Genomic DNA, 18117 nt, shown 5'->3' with positions numbered 1-18117 from the left:
GACCGTAGCTCTCAGGCCTGGCACCGGGGAGAAGGGAGCCCTGTGACTGCTCGAATCACGTTCTAGCCTGAGGAAACGGCGCGTCCAAAGGTCCTGTGGAAAACGCTTGCAGGAACTGCGCCGAGGCCAGTGAGGCTGCCTCTCACTGGGCTGAAGGGAGGCTGGGGACAAACGAGTTAGAAAGGCAGCCAGGAGCCAGACCCCAGGGCTCGAGTACCTGACAAGACTTGGAGTGGTTTGGTTCTCCTTTTACATGTTATGAGAAGCCACTGTTTTGTTTTTTGTTTTTTTTTGTTTTTTGTTTTTTACGCAGGGGAGTCACCAGATTTGATTTTTGTGGTGCATGTCACCTGGGATGCTTCTTGGAGAATAAATCAGTCAGCGTGTCTGCTAGAAACGGTGCTTCAATTTCCTTCCAGGCACTGCGTGTGTGTGTGTGTGTGTGTGTGCGCGCGCGCGTGCGTGCACAACAGGTGCAAATACCTGTTTCAAGGGGATTTTATTCTATATACAGGATTATATTATCTTACTAAGATTTGCTTATTTGTTTTAGGGAGAAAGAACAACTCGGGTTAGGAGCACAGTGGGAGGGAGAGAGAATCTTAAGCAGGCTCCACGCTCAGGACGGACCCGACATGGCTCCATCTCACAACCTTACGCACCCCTTAAGATTTGCTTTTTCTAAATACCAGATAATTCCATATTGGTATCAACAGAGTAACTGATCTAACTTCATTTTTAAATATAATCCACTTTGGGTGGGTTAATGATTTTTTTCTGTAATGAATCAAATAGTAGCTATTTCAGGTTTTGTGAACCAGGAGGCAAATCAAGATATGTAGGTAATGACCTAAAGAGAAAAAAAGACATTTTTTACAAAAATTTTTATGGACACAAAGTTGAATGCAGTTTTTTCTTTTTTTTCCCCAATATAAGTCTAATTAGAAGAACGGATTCTATTTTTGGGAAAGGAGTAACTTTTCATATTAATTGGGGTTCAAATTGAGTGTTCCCATCATCAAACTTCACTGAGGTAGATGTGCAATAAAATTTTAGGTGTTTTCCTTTGAAAGTGCCTTTTCACAGAGATAGGCACTGCCAGATACTGTTACCAGGCCATAAGCAGATGGCTTTCATTGAGCACGTTCATTGCATAGAGGCCTTTTATGGAAATGTATCCATTAGTCGTCACTTAATACATGGTTTTCAGTTCGCCTGTTGCAGATGAAGGACTTCCAGTGAAGATTAGGCGGGAGCTCCTCGGTGGTGCCGTTGCATGGATGTCCTTGCCTGGGGGCCTAGGAAATGCGGACCGCTACCTTGAGTGCAGGAAATATGGCCACGTCACATTTGCATGGGAATTGTTGTAGCCTCTGACACCATAGGACAGAAAGCGCAGAAAGCTCTTGACGTTACTTCCCTGTTGAGATGGCTCGCCACCGTCCATGGCACTGCTCCCGGGGCTCCTCAGGCCACCTCAGACCACCTCCTGGGACTGGTTTTAATTCCGAGTAAATAGAAGCTGACCGGACATGCTGAGTCAGCACACAGTTGGCTCCTGCTTGTTTCTCAGTGACGCAGGTGGCTGAGATGGTTCCAGGGGTGCCTCTTGGCCACTGGCAAAAGGAGAAGGAAATCCTTTTCATGCCCACATCATCACCTTGTCCACTGGTTTAATAGACAACTTTCGTCTTGTCTGTACTTGATAAAGTTTTGCAGGTCAATACAGACATGTGCTGGATCTCAGCAGTTTGGCCATGGCCAACGATTAGATTTCTTTTTCATAGGGAAGAGTCACCAGTTATGAGAGTTTGGGGGAGGTTAGACTAGACTCCTGTAGTCTCAGACACACAGCATTCGACATCGACCGACAAGCAGGTGGAGAACGGTCTACAATACAGACCTCTGTGCTCAAGTCCCAGGTCTTGCCCCTCAGGTGAACCCTCCATTCCTTATCTGGAAGGTGTACTAGCCACAGACAAAATACTAGGTTATATGTTTCCGTAAATGTGTCAGCATCAGGCTACCATATACCCTTTGACCCTGCAGTTTCTATAGGGCCGTTTAGGGATCAAGTCTTGGATGTCCGCCCCCGCCCCCCCCCCCCGGCCCTGGGATATGACTGCAGCTCATACTGGGTTATTCATGAACGGGGAGAGGGATCCCCTGTAATATATGAGCCCATCCAGTTTTCTTGAATCTGTGAATTTAACTGGAGAAACATTTCTGGCATCCGATTAACAAGCTGATGACATCACCAATTATAGCTCATTTCTTTGATCCACTTGCCAGTTAGCAGAATTTCTAATAACAGTTGAGCAGAAGGGTTTGTAGGAGTTGTCTCTTGATGCAGTATTTGTTAACCTGTTAGATGACAAATTGGAGAGGGTGTTTTGGGTGGGTGTAAATTAGTGCACTCTTGGAGAGGGTGTTTTGGGTGGGTGTGAATTAGTGCACATATTTGTGTCTTGTAGTCTGTGCTGAAGTACGTATTTTAAATTACTTTACAGCTTTGTGATATGGTGTTCTGTCTTCCTGCATTCATCCAGTGATAGAACACATGGTGTCTGTGCTGACTTCCCTTGGTCTGTGATCACTGCCCTTAGCTCTGGGTTGGGAAGGATTATGAGGCTTCATCCTGGCTTTGTAGGGAAAAGCATAATACTGTCTGCTTAAAGAATGATTCGTATGGCTCAGTATGGGGGTGCCTGGGTGGCTCAGTCGGTTAAACGTCTTCCTTTGGCTCAGGTCATGATCTCAGCGTGCTGGGGTTGAGCCCCGAATCCAGCTCTTTTCTCAGTGGGCAACCTGCTTCTTGTTCTCCCTCTGCTCTTCCCCTGCTTGTGCTACCTCCCTCTTTCTCTCTCTCTCTCTGTCTCTCAAATAAATCTGAAAAAATATTTCATATATATTTAATAAGAACTAAAGCCCATCCAATCATAGGCATTTAGATATTCAATATTTTGCATATTCTGAGTATTTCATCAAGAGAAAGTGTGAATTACTATTATATCAAGTAACTAGGCACACTATACATGTATTTCTTAAATATTTTAAATTGAAGAGCAATGATTGCTCCTTTTAACAATTCAAGTGACACACAAGTATTGTATTGAGAAGAGTGTTTCTCAGCCCTCTTCCCCACAGCCTGCCAGTCTACTCCTTGGAGGCCAGCAATCCCAACAGCTCAGCATAAATCAGTCAGCTTTAACCAGAAGGTTAGCTGCAAGGAAAGTGTTACAGCCCATCCATTATCTGATTGTTTGATTTGCTCATCTATTTCACTGAACGCTTAATGTTTGCTATTCACCTACAATGTCCAAAGTATTGAGATAAATACAAGGAGAGAGAAGGTTGATGTGAAGCTCTAGCCCTTTCCCTTAACAGAGCTTAGACAGGGAAGATACAGTCTAGATAATTCATATGCAAGTATTAGAGAATTTGGAAGATGGAGAAGTTATTCCCAATGGTAAAGGTTATTTGGTATTAAAACAAGTTTACATATGAAAGTCACATTTTAATGATCTCTACAGTTGTTATAAAGGAAAAGATGCCACATCTTTTAATGATAATAATTAGATTTGTATTTATAAAGTGAACTTGATTTCTTAGTAGATGAATATACACCCCCCACACACACATACCCACACACACATACACTCCCCCTCCCCGATTTGGTTAGTTGAGTTTTGTTTGCATAGAACATGAATAACTTGCATATATCCCAAATTCCAAAGGTATATATGGAAAGAGTTTCTCCTAGGTGTCTTTTAAGGCTCTTTCTACAGTCTTAAGATTTTATATTCTACATTGTTCTTAAATAACTTATTATTCAGATTTTGGGGTCTCAGAAGAAATTTCTTGGTGGGATGTTGTTAAAATTTTGGGATATGCTTCTTCATGTTAATTATATGGATTTTTAACCTTCAAAAGCCTTTTCATCGTTGGTACAGTTGGTCTTGCAGTGTGTTTTGTACCAATGAATGCTAAGTGTTTAGATGTATCATTAGTACTAGTGTTAGTCTGGATTCTGTGTCTTGAAAGTAGGAAGTGGATGTGCGGGAGGATAGATGTGGAAAAGAAGAATGTCTTTCTTACTCCTCTTCTGTGAGCACAACAACCGCATGGACCAAATTTGTCTTAAGGACATTTCTTAAGTCTCCGAATTTTTCCACTTCTCTCCCTTTCGTAGCACTTAGGTTACTGATGTCCTTACACTGCCTTAGCCTGGATTTTCCTCTAGGAGTCAGTATCAAAACCACCTCTTAATCCTGCCCATCCCTGTTAGGTGAGTGGAGGAGGTAGTGATTTAACTAATTCCTACTGAGAAGTGACCAAGTTCACTTTCCAGTCTTCCTGGTTGTATTTGTATATGATGACATCGTTAACCCAAACAGATTTCTAATTGATGAAATCTCGGGCAGTATAACTTAGCGGTAAACATTCTGGGGCTGTGAGGGTCTCCTCTCTCTGACCGTTTTTTGAAAACTAAGGGAATCACTTGTATCGGGAAGTTGGAATGTCAATGAAGGGAGAGATAGGAGTCTAGGATTTTCAACCTTGATCCATAGATGGCTGATAACATTCATCAAACAAGGACCCAGGGTGTGTTGGTTGAAATTTTTCTGTGACATTCAAGATAGAGGTGTGTTAGGTAGTAGGATATATCAAGTCAGACCCTTGCTGGGACACACCTCTTGGCAAGAGACACGGAGTTGGGACTGTTGGGTAGTGGGACTTTATGGGACATGGTGAGACGACCCTTGGGATGTGAGAGGAGAGCTGATGACCGCCTTGAGAAACTGCAGCACTTGAGCAAACAGCAGAAGTCATCAGAGGTGGGCGAGCAGGAAGATGGGAGGAAATATTTGTTCCTGGGCTGTGGCGAGGAATAAAATCTCACTGCTCTCCCCTCCTAGCTTTTATAGTTACTTTGCATTTTCAGCTGCTTGTGGTTTACTGAAACATCCTTAAAGAAAACATAGTAGCAAATCGCCACAGCTGAGTTTGCAGAGATGCTGTTTTACATACCACATAACTCAGAAGAGGAGTGATTTCCAGCTCATGATGATTTGGCTTAATAATTTTCTGACTTTACTATTGTGGGGCCCCAGCATGCGCTCATTGGAAACTGTACTTGGAATTTTGAATCTGCATCTTTCCTGGGGCGAGTGATATGTGGTATAAACCACGTGCCTGTACAGTACAACACTCTTTCCATACTACCTTGTGATGCTGGTCAGCAGCAGCGAGCGAGTCGTAGCTCCTAGGCAAGTGCAGTCACGACGGTTAGTAACCCACACACTGACAACCAGCCTCCCCTCCTACAAGGATTCTGTTGTCACTTTCAGTACAGTATTCATTAAATTGCCTCAGATAGTCAACCTTTAATCATAAAATAGGTTGTCTGTTAAGTAACATTGCCTAAATGTAGCCTCTTGTAAGTGTTCTGAGCATGGGTGAAGTAGGTTAGGGTAAGCTCTGATGCTCGGTGGGTTAGGGGTATTAAGTGCATTTCAACTTCCAATATTTTCAACTTAGAATGAATGCGTTTATCTGGGAAAACCTCATCTTAAGTCAAGGAACATCTGTTCTCATATTTTGTGATACATTTTGTGAGAAAATGTGAAAATGCCATTAGTAATATTAGTCTTAAGTTTTAAGAAGTTGTGATATATTTTTTAGATCTTTATCTTTATAGAATGTTTCACAACCTATTGTCTGAGGGTAGAACTGAAGCAGGTGGCTGGAACAATGGTTTTTGACATAGACACATTAGCAAGCAGGAAACTCATGGTGCATTAACAAAAGTGTGTTGGATTCTAAATTATATCTGTAGTCCTCTACATTTCTTTTCTTTTCTTTGTTTTTTTTTTTACTTATTTTTATATACTCTTGCTTTCAGTAAACATTTAGATTAAAAAAAAGAATAGTGGGTGCAATTAATATTTATTCTAATATTCCAGTTACTTATGATCTTAGATATTAAAGATCAGAAACCTTGTAACCATATCCTGCCCTAGGAGTTAGAAATTCTAGGTGTTTTCAAACAGTGATTGTGGAATGTAGTAGAAAGTGATACATGTAGATAAACACTCTTACCTTCAAAATGAGTAAAAGAAGCAGGGTAGCTGAATCTTAGAATAAGCAACCAATTGCAGAATGCATGTCTAGTAGCCCATCTCCTCAGTAAGGTCTGTGGTTTGCTTGCCAGGTCAGAAGTGGAATATGCCTCAAATATAAAAGATAACCGAGGAGATAGGGGGTCAGCAGGTGATTGGTTTGAGTATCTCTAAAAGGGATTTAGTATTAGGGTTTAATATAAGGTCGTTCAGAACCTAACCTCAACACACTTTTAGAGTCCAAGTTGCAAATAGCAAGTAGTTTGAATTCAAGAAAATATTTAACCATTGTTGTGCATTTTGTTTTCAATTAACCAGAATCCTACTTTTTTTTTCTTCAAGATTTTATTTATTTATTTGACAGACAGAGATCACAAGTAGGAAGAGAGGCAGGCAGAGAGAGAGGAGAAAGCAGGCTTCCCGCTGAGCAGAGAGACCAATGTGGGGCTCGATTCCAAGACCCTGAGATCATGACCCGAGGCAAAGGCAGAGGCTTTAACCCACTGAGCCACCCAGATGCCCCCAGAATCCTACTTTTGAAAGAAGAGTTAGAACTTTCAAATCAGACCCTCCAAAATTAGTCGTAACTGTTTTATTAGAGCATCCTATTTTATCTGATATATTTGCAAAGCAATCGTTCTCATGTTGTATGATTTTTAGTTTTGGATGGCATGATGTGTACTTTTGCCTTGTATTATATTTACTTTCGAAGTCTGCATTATATATTGGGTTGTAAACTGCCCAAGAGTAGGATCAGTGCTTGTTCCTCTCTGCGTCTCCAGCGGGTAACCCCTGATTATTAGACACTGTTAATAAAAGCCTCAGTGACTGACTAGTTGGACGATGTGGATGGTGGGTTGTGTGGAATCGCTCATCATCACTTCATGGTGCCTGGGACATGAGGGTCCCCTAGGCTGCCATTTGCCTTTTATGCATTATTCTGTTGTTCATTTTGGATCATTATGTAAAAATCTAAAAACTGGGAATGGAGTAGAGCCTAAGGTACGGGCAGACATTTTCTCGCATTGCCCACTGGACAGGTGGGTTCCTGTGGAGCTGGTATGTCATCACTGGACAGGCAAGCATTGTTTCTGACCTTGGAGTTAAGTAATTGCTGGGGACACTGTAGTAGATAAACTCAAAGTTCTAAACAGACCTCACAGAGCAAGTATGTGATGTTTATTTAAAAGGACTGGTGCTTTCATCTTACCAGTATGCATAAGTTAATTTTTATTTTGCTTAAGTTGCATTAGTATTCAGTCCATGTAAAGTTCTAACTAATCTTCAAATCCTCTTGGATTTCAGGTGTAAAAAGTGGACCAACAAGGCATGATGTTTTAGATGCCTCATTAGAAGCCTGTAAGGACCACAGCAGACCTCACGAGGCATCGAAGAGAAGAGGGAAAGCTCAAAAGGTCGGTGTGTGAAAGTATTGTTTGAAACTTTCCAGTGCCTCTCTGTCATAACGTTCGACTCTGGGTTAGTGTCACTTAAACTAGTCCAGCTTGTCCAGCTAGTATTTTACTTCAAAGATTAATAATGGGTGAACGTTGGCAAAGTCTGACAGCAGCCCTGAGCGCATGGGTCACATTCGGGACGGAGGGTTAGTACTGGTTGAGCAGGCTTTGCCCCCACTTTGCCGAAGCAGTTCTTGCTATAAAAACGCCAGCGGCTTCTCTCAAGCAGAGGGTGTCCGTAGTGCCAACGACCGTTTTGTAATCGAATAAACATTCACTAGGCAGGAGGGGAGAACCTGAGCTGGCGAAGGCTTGACTTCAGGCCATGGGAGTGGAAGGTCCCGTGGCTTTGTGCTTCAGCTCTCGACGCTGGCTCTCATCACGCAGCACGCTTATGTGACTAACGTAAGGAGGACTTAACATTTTCTGATTCTTCAGCCTCCGCCTTCATGGCTTAAATTTAAAATTAGCCGCTCGTTATCTTACACCTCATTCATACGAGGCCGAGAAAGCATCGTATGTTGAAACCTGATTTCCACACGATGGGGGAACGGCCATGATAAACAAGGAACAATCTGAAAAGAAGCCAGGACACCACTTGGAGGGCACTGGGGCGTCCCTGTCTTCCGACCAAACATGGGGGGCGGATGCTACCTGAGGAAGAGAAACACTGACATCTTCCTTATACTGGCTGCGGGTAGAGACATTTAAAATTACAGATGCCATGAAAGTCTACGTGGTAGAAACTTTGATTTCTTTATCGATGTGTTCTGGTTTGTCTCAGAAAAAAATAAAAAGCACAGAGCAGGACTCCCCAGGTGGAAGGATCACCTGTCAGGTGTAGCAGTAGATCTGCAGGGAGGATGTCACAGTCCCCTCACATGGGAGCGGTGTAGGTGACACCAGGCCCCTAGCATCCTGTGCTCTGGCTGTCGCAAGCACCCCTGCACCTGCCGCGGTGCCGTGCCTCATGTGACATCCCCTACGCACCCCTGCTTTAGACGGCCACGCTTTCAGGTATTACGTACCCACTACACACCTCCCAGGGGTATTTTCTTATGCAAACAGGTGTACCGACTCATCTCTTTCTCGGTATTATGCCTGTATTTAAACCAAAAAGAGTGCCCAGTTAACACTGATTACTTATTACCATAAAAATCCTTCACCCTGTCTGATCACAAAGCATGAGGTTTAACTTGGAAGTTAATATTTCAAACGTTTGACCTCGCCTGGCTGCTGCCTGGGTCACCCTGCGCTGGGTCCGTGGAAGATCATGGGTTGGAGGCGTGGGTCTTGGACGGGAGCGTGGTCCCTTCGTTCTTACAAAGCCTCTTGCCCTAAAGGGCCCCTGAAGTGGGAGAACCCCCGTGTGCCCCGCCCTTCCCAGCATGATTGTATGCATTGAGTGATAAATGCTACACCAGTGGGGAGTGCAAGGGAGCATCTGTGTCGAGGGTAATAAAACAGGTGGGTAAAAGGGAAAAATACAGAATAATGTAGACACGCCTTCAACTGGCAGGCTCAGGAACAAATGAAGAGTTAATAAATTTAGTTATGTCACTTCCTTACATTTGTTTTAACTTTTGTTTTGAAAATATTTTGTCACATTACTTAAAAATTTTTATATTTTGGTTTTTTTATCGAAGAATAGTTGACACATGGTGTTTATTTCCTTGAAACATGAGTTTTAAGTGTACATCATAGTGATTTGACAACCGTATATGCTATGCTGTGCTCCCCCCATGTGTAGCTACCATCTGTCACCACACATGCTCCCACTGACCGTATTCCCTGTGCTGCGCCTTCAGCCCCAGACTGACTCACCCTGCAACAAGAGGCCCGTAGCTCCCACTGCCCTTCACCCATTTTGCCCATCCTTCCACCCCTTCCCCTTTGGCACCCACCTGTTCTCTGTATATATGGTATATATGGGTCTGTTTCTGCTTTTGTTTGTTTTTTCGATTAGTTCTGTTTTTTTTTTTTTAGATTCTACATATAAGTGAAATTGTACATATTTGTCTCTCTCTGTCTGACTTATTTCACTTAGCCTAACATCCTCCAGTGCCATCCATATCATTGCAATTGGCAAGATCTCATTCTTTTTCATGCCTGAGTAGTATTCCATTGTGTGTGCGTGTGTGTGTGTGTGTGTGTGTATACCATATCTCCTTTATACATTCATCTGTCAATGACAGTTGGGTTTCTCTCATATCTTGGCTATTGTAAATAATGCTGCAGTAAACCTAGGGGTGCAATATCTTTTTGAGTTAGTGTTTTTGTTTTCTTCAGGGAAATACCCAGGAGTGCAATTACTGGATCATACGATATCTTTATTTTTAATTTTTTGAGACACCTCCATACTGTTTTCTGCAGTGACACTCCTACCAATAGTGCACAAGGGTTTCTTTTTCTCTCCATCTTTGCCAACATTTATTTCTTGTCTTTTTGATTCTAGTCATTATGATAGGTGTGAGGTGATACCTCCTTGTGGTTTTAATTTGCATTTCCTTGATTATCAGTGATGTTGAGCATCTTTTCATGTGTATGTTGGCCATATGGATGTCTTCGTTGGAGAGATGTCTATTCAGGTCCTCTCCTATTTCTATTTCTATTTTATTTTTATTTTATATTTTTTGAGAGAGAAATTGTGCATACAAACAGGGTGGAAGAGGCAGAGGGAGAGAGAAAGAATCCCAAGCAGACTCCCCACCCAGTGTGGAGCCTGATTGGGGTTGATCTGAGGATCCTGAGATCATGACCTGAGCTGAAACCAAGAGTCAGACACTTAACTGAATCATGCAGGCATCCTGTCTCATGGCTTTTCAAATTTTTGTCCTTATATTTCCTCGTTTCCTTCTGGATATTTTCTATTGATTTCTTTTCCATTCTCCCTTTCCCTCTTTATATATCTATTTTGATAGTAAACATATATTTGGTTTTTAAGTCCCATTTATTGTATTTTTCAGTTCTCATAATTTTTTTAAAAAGATTTTATTTATTTTTTGGGGGCACCTGGGTGGCTCAGTGGGTTAGAGCCTCTGCCTTCGGCTCAGGTCATGATCCCAGGGTCCTGGGATCGAGACCCCCTTTGGGCTCCCTGCTCATCAGGGAGCCTGCTTCCCCCTCTCTCTGCCTACTTGTGATCTCTGTCTTTCAAATAAATAAATTAAAAAAAAAAAGATTTCATTTATTTTTTTTGACAGAGAGAGACACAGTGAGAGAGTAAACACAACCAGGGGCATGGGAGAGGGAGAAACAGGCTTCCCACAGAGCAGGAAGCCCAATGCGGGGCTTGATCCCAGGACCCTGAGATCATGACCTGAGCCTAAGGCAGAGGCTTAACCCACTGAGTCACCCAGGATCCCCCAGTTCTGTTAATTCTGTTTGGATGTCTTTTTGTCCTCTCTAGTTCTCTGCCAAAATTATTAATCTTGTCTTTGAGCACAACAAATATTTATTTTGAAATCTCTGCCAGGTAATTCCATTTTCTGGCTGCATTTAGTTTCTGCCTTTATAATCTGTTGTTTCTCTTTGTTTTCAGTCATGTGTTTCTCTAATAAGCCTGGTTATTTTTGATTTAGTTTCTTACTAGGAATTGAGATGATTTGAGGTCAGGCTTCTAACTCTGTGAGGCCAACTATCCCTTGAGGAAAATGGCCTTCAGATGCTGTCTCACCTCTGAAATTGCCCTCTTCTGTTTCACTGTCTCATCAGCTCATCTGTACCTTCAGATAACTAGTGTTTGCTTGCTTGCTTGTATCTCGTCAGCTTTACTGATTTTTCCCAGTGGGGAGGTTGTTCTGAACTTCTCAGTTTACCATTCTTGGAAATAATGAGTGAATTTTAGCAACTATTAAAAAACAAAAAAAACCAAGGTGGAGACAGAATAAATCCTCCTCTAAGAACAGAGCCATGAGAGACTAAGTCAACGGCAAGGATTTTTAAGTTGAACTTTCAAGTCACTGGTTGCAACAGACACAGTAAACATCTCCCGAATACTGAAAACAAAAAGAATTCAATAAAGAATTATAGAATCTCAGAATAATAACCACCATTGGAGGGTTTTAGTTTAGGACCTGTTTTTAGTGGGAGAAGTCAATTTTTAAATCAGTGGGAAACTTTCTTTTTTAGAATCATTACTTTAAATATATGTTTATAAATGTGTTGAATCTCTTTTAATTTGAGAATCCAGCTAAGCAGTTTCATACCTCTATAATCTTATAATACGTACTTAACAACAAGGAGACATATTCCTCCCATCTTTTCAGAAGGAGAAAATGTAACATGTTATGACCAATCTTAACCTGTTTTCTGTTGCTTACTTAATATTGTCAGACATGAAGTCTGAAGAAGCTAAATATAAGACAAATGCTAATCTTGTGATAAACATATATGAGAATTCTTTTTCTACAGAGTTTTTCCATTTATTCTACTTCTGTCATTTTTGTTGTTGTTCAAAATATTATTTTCCTCAGCAAAATTTTTCTTGTAAGGTAAATCATCACCTGGATACTTTTCACAAGTGGCCGTGTTTTAAAACCACATTTGGGAGTCACCTCCGCCAATCAAGGGCGTCCCTTTAGAGAACAAGCTGTCAGTCAGAGCCCAGAAATGTGTTAGCTGCCTTACGTAAGCTTGGAGGCTTCGAGGGAAATGGAGGCCTGAATACTCACAATATATGAGTATACTTATTTTGACGGTGGTTAAAGAAAAAAAAATAAAAAGAGAAAGAAAAGACCCTACACACCAGATCACAAATGCTTTGATTTCTACAAGTTTCTTAGGTAGAGGACAAACGATGAGTAATGGCTTGCGTATGTTCCAATAATGGCTTAGTCTCACATTTCTTCCAGGGTATGAGCCTCTAAGGACACCGACTGTGTCCTGTTCCTCTTACAATACAGAGTACCACATGCAAAAGAGGTGTTCAGTAATTATATGCTGAGTAAATAAGGGATGCATTTCCCTTCTGCTGTTTGAATGAGTATGCTATCTCATTTCTGGTGCTTTTAGCCATCACACAATGTCATGATCATCTCAGCGTCCCTCATTTGTTTCCAAGTGGTCTTCCTAAACTTGTAGGATGGTCTTGTATCAGTGTAAGTGGGAAGGTTTTGCACGACAGTACATTTTGCTAAAAGCATTGATCCCTTCACCGGACGAACTGAGTTCAGATCCCAGCTCCGCTGCGATTGGTTCTATCACGTTGACTTAGGTACTTAATATTTCTGTGTCTCTGCTTCCTCATACATAAAACAGGCATTATATTAGTACCAATTGCAGAAGTTTTTTTTCTAATGAAATGTGTTGAAATACATAGTGTTAAAGATGGTATCTAATATACAGAGGCACTCAATAAGTGTTGGCTAGTTTTTCCAGCATAAGGGTGGGTGACAGTGATGCCCACATACTGATTGTCCCTTGTTCTGCAGCTATGACTCAAAGTTGACTGGGTAGGTCTCTGTCACTCTGCTTGCTCACTTCCCTACTCCCCAGAGACTGCCATGTGTCTTTAATTAAAATGGCCTTCCAAATTCCAGGATGTTCCAAATGATGTTCCTTCCTGCATTTACTGACCACAGCCATGCCTGGGCCAAAACAGGATCTCTGGGCACAGAGGGAAGGAGAGTTGGGTTTTTATTTTTTGTTTTAAAACTCCCCGCCTGGCTCAGAGATGATGGCCAGCCGTTCTGGTGAGAACCTCTCTTACATGGGGCTCCATCTCTTTGAGCCATTGGTGTGAAATTACCCCTGTCACCTCCCCCAGGGGACAAGAGTCATGGGTTTGTAGTCTTTTGGTGATTTGCTTCTGCAAAGTTCCCAACAAATACTTTTTGTTTTTTTTCTAATATCATTAGAACCATCTGAAAGTAACCAAGATCTGCTAATGAACCTGTGGGAGCTCTATGTAACGTGCTAATTGTTACCCCCTAGAGTTGCCATTCTTGAGCACGATGACCTCTTTTTGGATGGAGTCTTCTGTATAAATTGAGTTTTTAATTCACCCTCACACAGAGGGGCTAGCAAGGATGTCTTGGAGCGTTCTGATCGTGCCTTGGTTGTGGAGGCGGTGGAGAGGAAGTTGTAGTTCATCGGCTTCTCTCAAGAAGGACGCTTGCTGTGGACGGAGGCTGGAGGAAGGAATGGAGAGAGGAGAGGCTGTCTGGGGATGGGGATGGGACATAGAAGCCTTCTTAAACAGAGAAAATGGGCTGTGTGAGCCACTTTTTGTGAAAACCGATTATTTTCCCTAATAGCGCCTCTACTCTGAGAGGCCCTGAGTGAGCACTTCACTGCTCTGGAGCCCGATATTTTATGAATGTACTTCTGCCGTTTGCAGTAATTCCAGGACTTTGGCTGTTTGCCACTAGATAGTGGACTCGGCTGGAAGCGTATAAGCTTGTGGGTTGTTTTGTTTGTAAGTGTAACTGTCAAGTTGCAATAGCAGTGACTCATCCCAATGACAGGTGATATTTATTTTGTTTCTTGAAAAATCAGCACGAGTATGTTGTTATTACCCGCTTAGGGGAATTGCCACACTTCCTCGAGGATGACACCCTTTACAAATGTCCCCATAAATAATGACCCATTGTTCAGACCTGCTGTATTCAGTCAGATAGACACTCATCTCCTGTGTAGGGCCTTTGAGTGCAGATAATATGAGAGGGGAGCTTACAAAGATTGAAGTTGATTTCTAACAGGTGTATAGATGATGACCTGTAATTGCTTTGATAGATCACTTTTGGCAAAGCGTACCCAGAGTCAGTGGTGACGGGAATGTGCTCGTTATGACAGGTGTTGCGTCCCCCGGCAGATGTTACTTTGCAAAGCTATCTGAAAACCAGCTGCCTCTCAGTGGTGCAGCAATGCTTTGGACTCCCATTAGTGTGTTTTTTTTTTCTTGTTATATGAGAAAAAAATATTTATGTAAGAAACATCAAAAAAGAATCTTCAAAGAGCACCGCCTTCTCTTTACCATGTTTTCTGTGTTCAATACAGAATAAAGGATTTCGCCTGTATTATCAAATGTGTGCTCTGTTTTGGATTGGAAGTGGTGGAGATGAGGGATAGTCGGGATGGCTCTGAGTCACGTTCTCTTGTGCCACGGGTGGTCACCGTGGGCCACAAAAAGCTAGATGCCCACATTGTACTCTCCCCAGCAGGAGAGGTCTGTGAGGCCCCGCACAGGGACGCTGGAAGCGGTGTGTCTATGAGCTGCTGGTACGCATCCCCTGGGCCAGGCAGACAAGAGATGACAATTCCAGGTATAAAGAGTTAGAGCCGCTCGTTGGTAAAGCATGCTTGCTAAATGGTAGTAAACCGTGGCCACCTGGGTTAATCTCGTTCAGATCTGCAGAAACTCAAAATAATTTGCTGACGTAGCAAATCTCAGTCTTTACATTAAAAAAAAAAAAACAAAACCAACTGAACAGATTCTTTGTGGGTAAAGGAAATAACGGGTCAGTCAAAGATGCCCAGTCCTGGGTCTCCCTAGTGAAAACGCTTACTCTGTGCTGGGCGCAGCCAGCGTGAAGGGAAGTGCGCGCACATACGTGTTAATTCTCTTCCCTGCCTCCACCTCCCCCCACATCCACTCGATGCTCAGACGATGAGTCCGGGCTCATCGTGGCTGCTCTGTTCCTCTCACCAGTAATGGGTTTGGGAATATGACTCACTTCTGCCCAATAAGATGTGAAGGGAAGTCTTACTGGGAGGTTTCTGGAAAAAGTGTTTTCTCATTCGAGATAGCCCTGGGAAGAAATGCTCTCCTGCTCCTCAGAGCTTTGTTATGGCTGGATGTGTCTCCTGGAAATGCCTCAGCCTCAGGACCAAGCCAAAGAGGGAACCGAAGAAAGGAAGTGGGGGGAGGCCTGCAAATCTTACGGCTTATTTCCACTGACATCAGAGACGTGTGAACAAGGGACAAGCTGTCTCGTATGTCATGCTCCTAAGATGGGCGAGATCGTACACACAGAGGAAGCATAGCTGTGCACACTTGTCCAAAAGGCTGGATGTCACCATAAACGTGGGTGGCTTTCCCAAGCAGGTTTTTCTTGTCTTCTCTGGGGGAACAATAACCCTCTCCAGTGATAAGATATTTATTACTGCTCCTTTTGTGAGGTCTAGTCAAGCCTTCTTACTCATTCTTAAAGGTATTCCTTTCCAAATAATATTAGAGCTATAAATTATTGGGTATTAATCCAGAATAATTTAGTAGCTTTAAAAAGGATGGGAAAACACCGTTATGGAGAAGGAAAGTGGTTAACTCCAAGTGTGACAGATAAAACCACAACTCAAAATCAATGAGGCATTGTTATGGCCTTTGTTAAAAAAAAATAAAATATGAGGCATTTCAAATAGATTTTGGCATATGCTTTTGTGGCTTTTGGACATGAGTTAAGATTTAGTTAATGTATCAGTGATGAGTCTGTGAAAGAACATAATATAGAACGACCATCGAACGCGGTAGCTCGGTCTGGAGCCCTTCCTATTCTGGTCTTCATTATCAGTGATTTTCAGTTTTGAAAAAAAATTTTTTTGGAAGGTAAGTGGTTCTTTTTTTTTTTTTTTTTTTGCATAACGTCTAACACTTTTTACTTTTAAATAAATCCACTGGCTATCATCTAATTCTGCTCATTGAATAAAAGGCACTGGCATCTTTCCCAACATTGATCAGGTTATGGCTTCTTCCTCTTTTTTCTTTTGGTATTTTTTTTACTGTGTCATTCCAGTTTTTTGGGTGAGGATTTAACATAACGCAACACAGTTTCTGGGACCCTGGGAATCAGAGCCAGTTGAGGAGGGTTGCAGTTTGTGGTGTGACCCCTGTGGGTCAAGGGTAGAGGCGTGTTTGATTCAGAATAATAGCACTGGCCTCGAAATCCCATGGGTTTGCCTGTGCTCCCCCAAATCTATCCCATCTGCTTCCTAAGGGCCAGATTTGGTCAGTGTAGGGCTGTATTTGGAGTGGTTTGTAAAAGGAGCTTCTGCCCTTCCCTGAGACTTAGGTGGTTTGAGCAAGTTTCTTTCCAGGGTCACACCAAAGGGTCCAGGCTCAGAAGCGCAGTGACTGTCTCTGCGTGCAGGTGACGGCATGTGACCAGGACCAGCCCTCCACTCCCCTGCCCTCCTCGATCCCCTTCTCCACCGTATACCGTGTGGACTCACAGACTTACTCCGTAGGTGATAATTCACTGCTGTTGTGTGTTTGGGGAGGAGGGTGCTCACATGGTCCCCGACTGGGCCGCGGAGGGAGGCCCCTGCGGGCGGTCCTCCCCACTCGCTCTGTTCTTCTTTAAGTACTACCGTTTCCAGACTGTGGAGGTGTGCTGCACTCCTATTTACCTTCCCTGCCCTGGCCCGGTTTCTCGGTGGAACGCAGTTCTGCGGAGAGAACGGACCGTGTAAGCACAAGGTCTGGCCTCCGGCGTCCTCACCCGCGGGGGCCGCTGTAACAGCACACCCCAGACTGGGTGGCGTGTAAACAGCTGACATTTATTTCTCACAGTTCTGCGGGCTGGGAGGCTGGGATCAAGGTCCGGCAGATTCGGGGTCTGGTGGGGCCGGCTTCCTGGTTCGTCTTCTGTATCCTCACATGGCCCAAGGGGCAGGCAAACTCCCTGGGGACTCCCGAGTGGGCAGGATCCCACGCAAGTGGCCTCCACCCTCACGACCTCGGCACCTCCCTAAGGCCCCACCTCCAAATCCATCGCACTGGGGTTAGGGTTTCGCCATGTGGACTTCGGGGACACAAACATTCACCCAGGAACAGTGCCCTCATGGCGCTGAGAGCCCCGCCGCCGCGCGTTCCGCACGCTCAGAGCCCCGCGATGCGCGCGTGTGTGGACGCCAGAGGGGTTTCAGTGTTAGACATTAAGTTTGCTGGATAAAGCATCCCAGTAAGTGAGATGACATATGTGTATTGCCTTTTTTTTTTTTTAAACATATGGGTATTGATGAATAACTTAGCTGTACATTTTCTCTATGCTTTTTTTTTTACTATAAAAAGTAATCCTTTCCGGGGCGCCTGGGTGGTCCAGTGGGTTAAAGCCTCTGCCTTCGGCTCAGGTCATGATCCCGGCGTCCTGGGATCGAGCCCCGCATCGGGCTCTCTGCTCTGAGGGGTGCCTGCTTCCTCCTCTCTCTCTGCCTGCCTCTCTGCCTGCTTGTGATCTCTGTCTGTCAAATAAATAAAATCTTTAAAAAAAAAAAAAAAAAGTAATCCTTTCCAATATGTAAGTATTCAGAGTTCATACTCCTGCATTGTTGATCACTATTATTGTGTTATTTGAGAGCATTTAGAAATGGCTTATATTATTCAGAAATATGAAGTCTCTGTGGTCCTCCTAATGGAAAATAAATTTCACATAAGGGAAAAAAGATATAAGGGAAGACAATTAGGTTATGAAAAGCTTAAAAAAAGAAAATTAAAGGGACGCCTGGGTGGCTCAGTTGGTTAAGCAGCTGCCTTCGGCTCAGGTCATGATCCCAGCGTCCTGGGATCGAGTCCCGCATCGGGCTCCTTGCTCTGCAGGGAG

General features: G+C 43.2%; 1 protein-coding gene across 5 annotated transcripts in view; it reads left to right on the top strand.

The window, feature by feature from the left end:
- Positions 1 to 18117, top strand: part of MCPH1 (microcephalin 1) — a 246924-nt gene that overhangs the window by 48053 nt on the left and 180754 nt on the right. For 4 of the 5 annotated variants that reach the window (XM_044225719.1, XM_044225717.1, XM_044225716.1 and 1 more), the window contains exon 9: positions 7428 to 7537. In XM_044225719.1, coding sequence (XP_044081654.1) covers positions 7428 to 7537 — 110 coding nt within the window. Of the gene's footprint in view, positions 1 to 7427; positions 7538 to 13437; positions 13742 to 18117 lie in introns of those variants that run through there. The other variant, XM_044225720.1, reaches the window with a different exon arrangement.

This window comes from Neovison vison, chromosome 11 (assembly GCF_020171115.1).
Source record: "Neovison vison isolate M4711 chromosome 11, ASM_NN_V1, whole genome shotgun sequence".
NCBI lineage: Eukaryota > Metazoa > Chordata > Mammalia > Carnivora > Mustelidae > Neogale > Neogale vison.
Note: the sequence above shows the minus strand (reverse complement) of the source record. Positions and strands in the feature narration are given on the sequence as shown.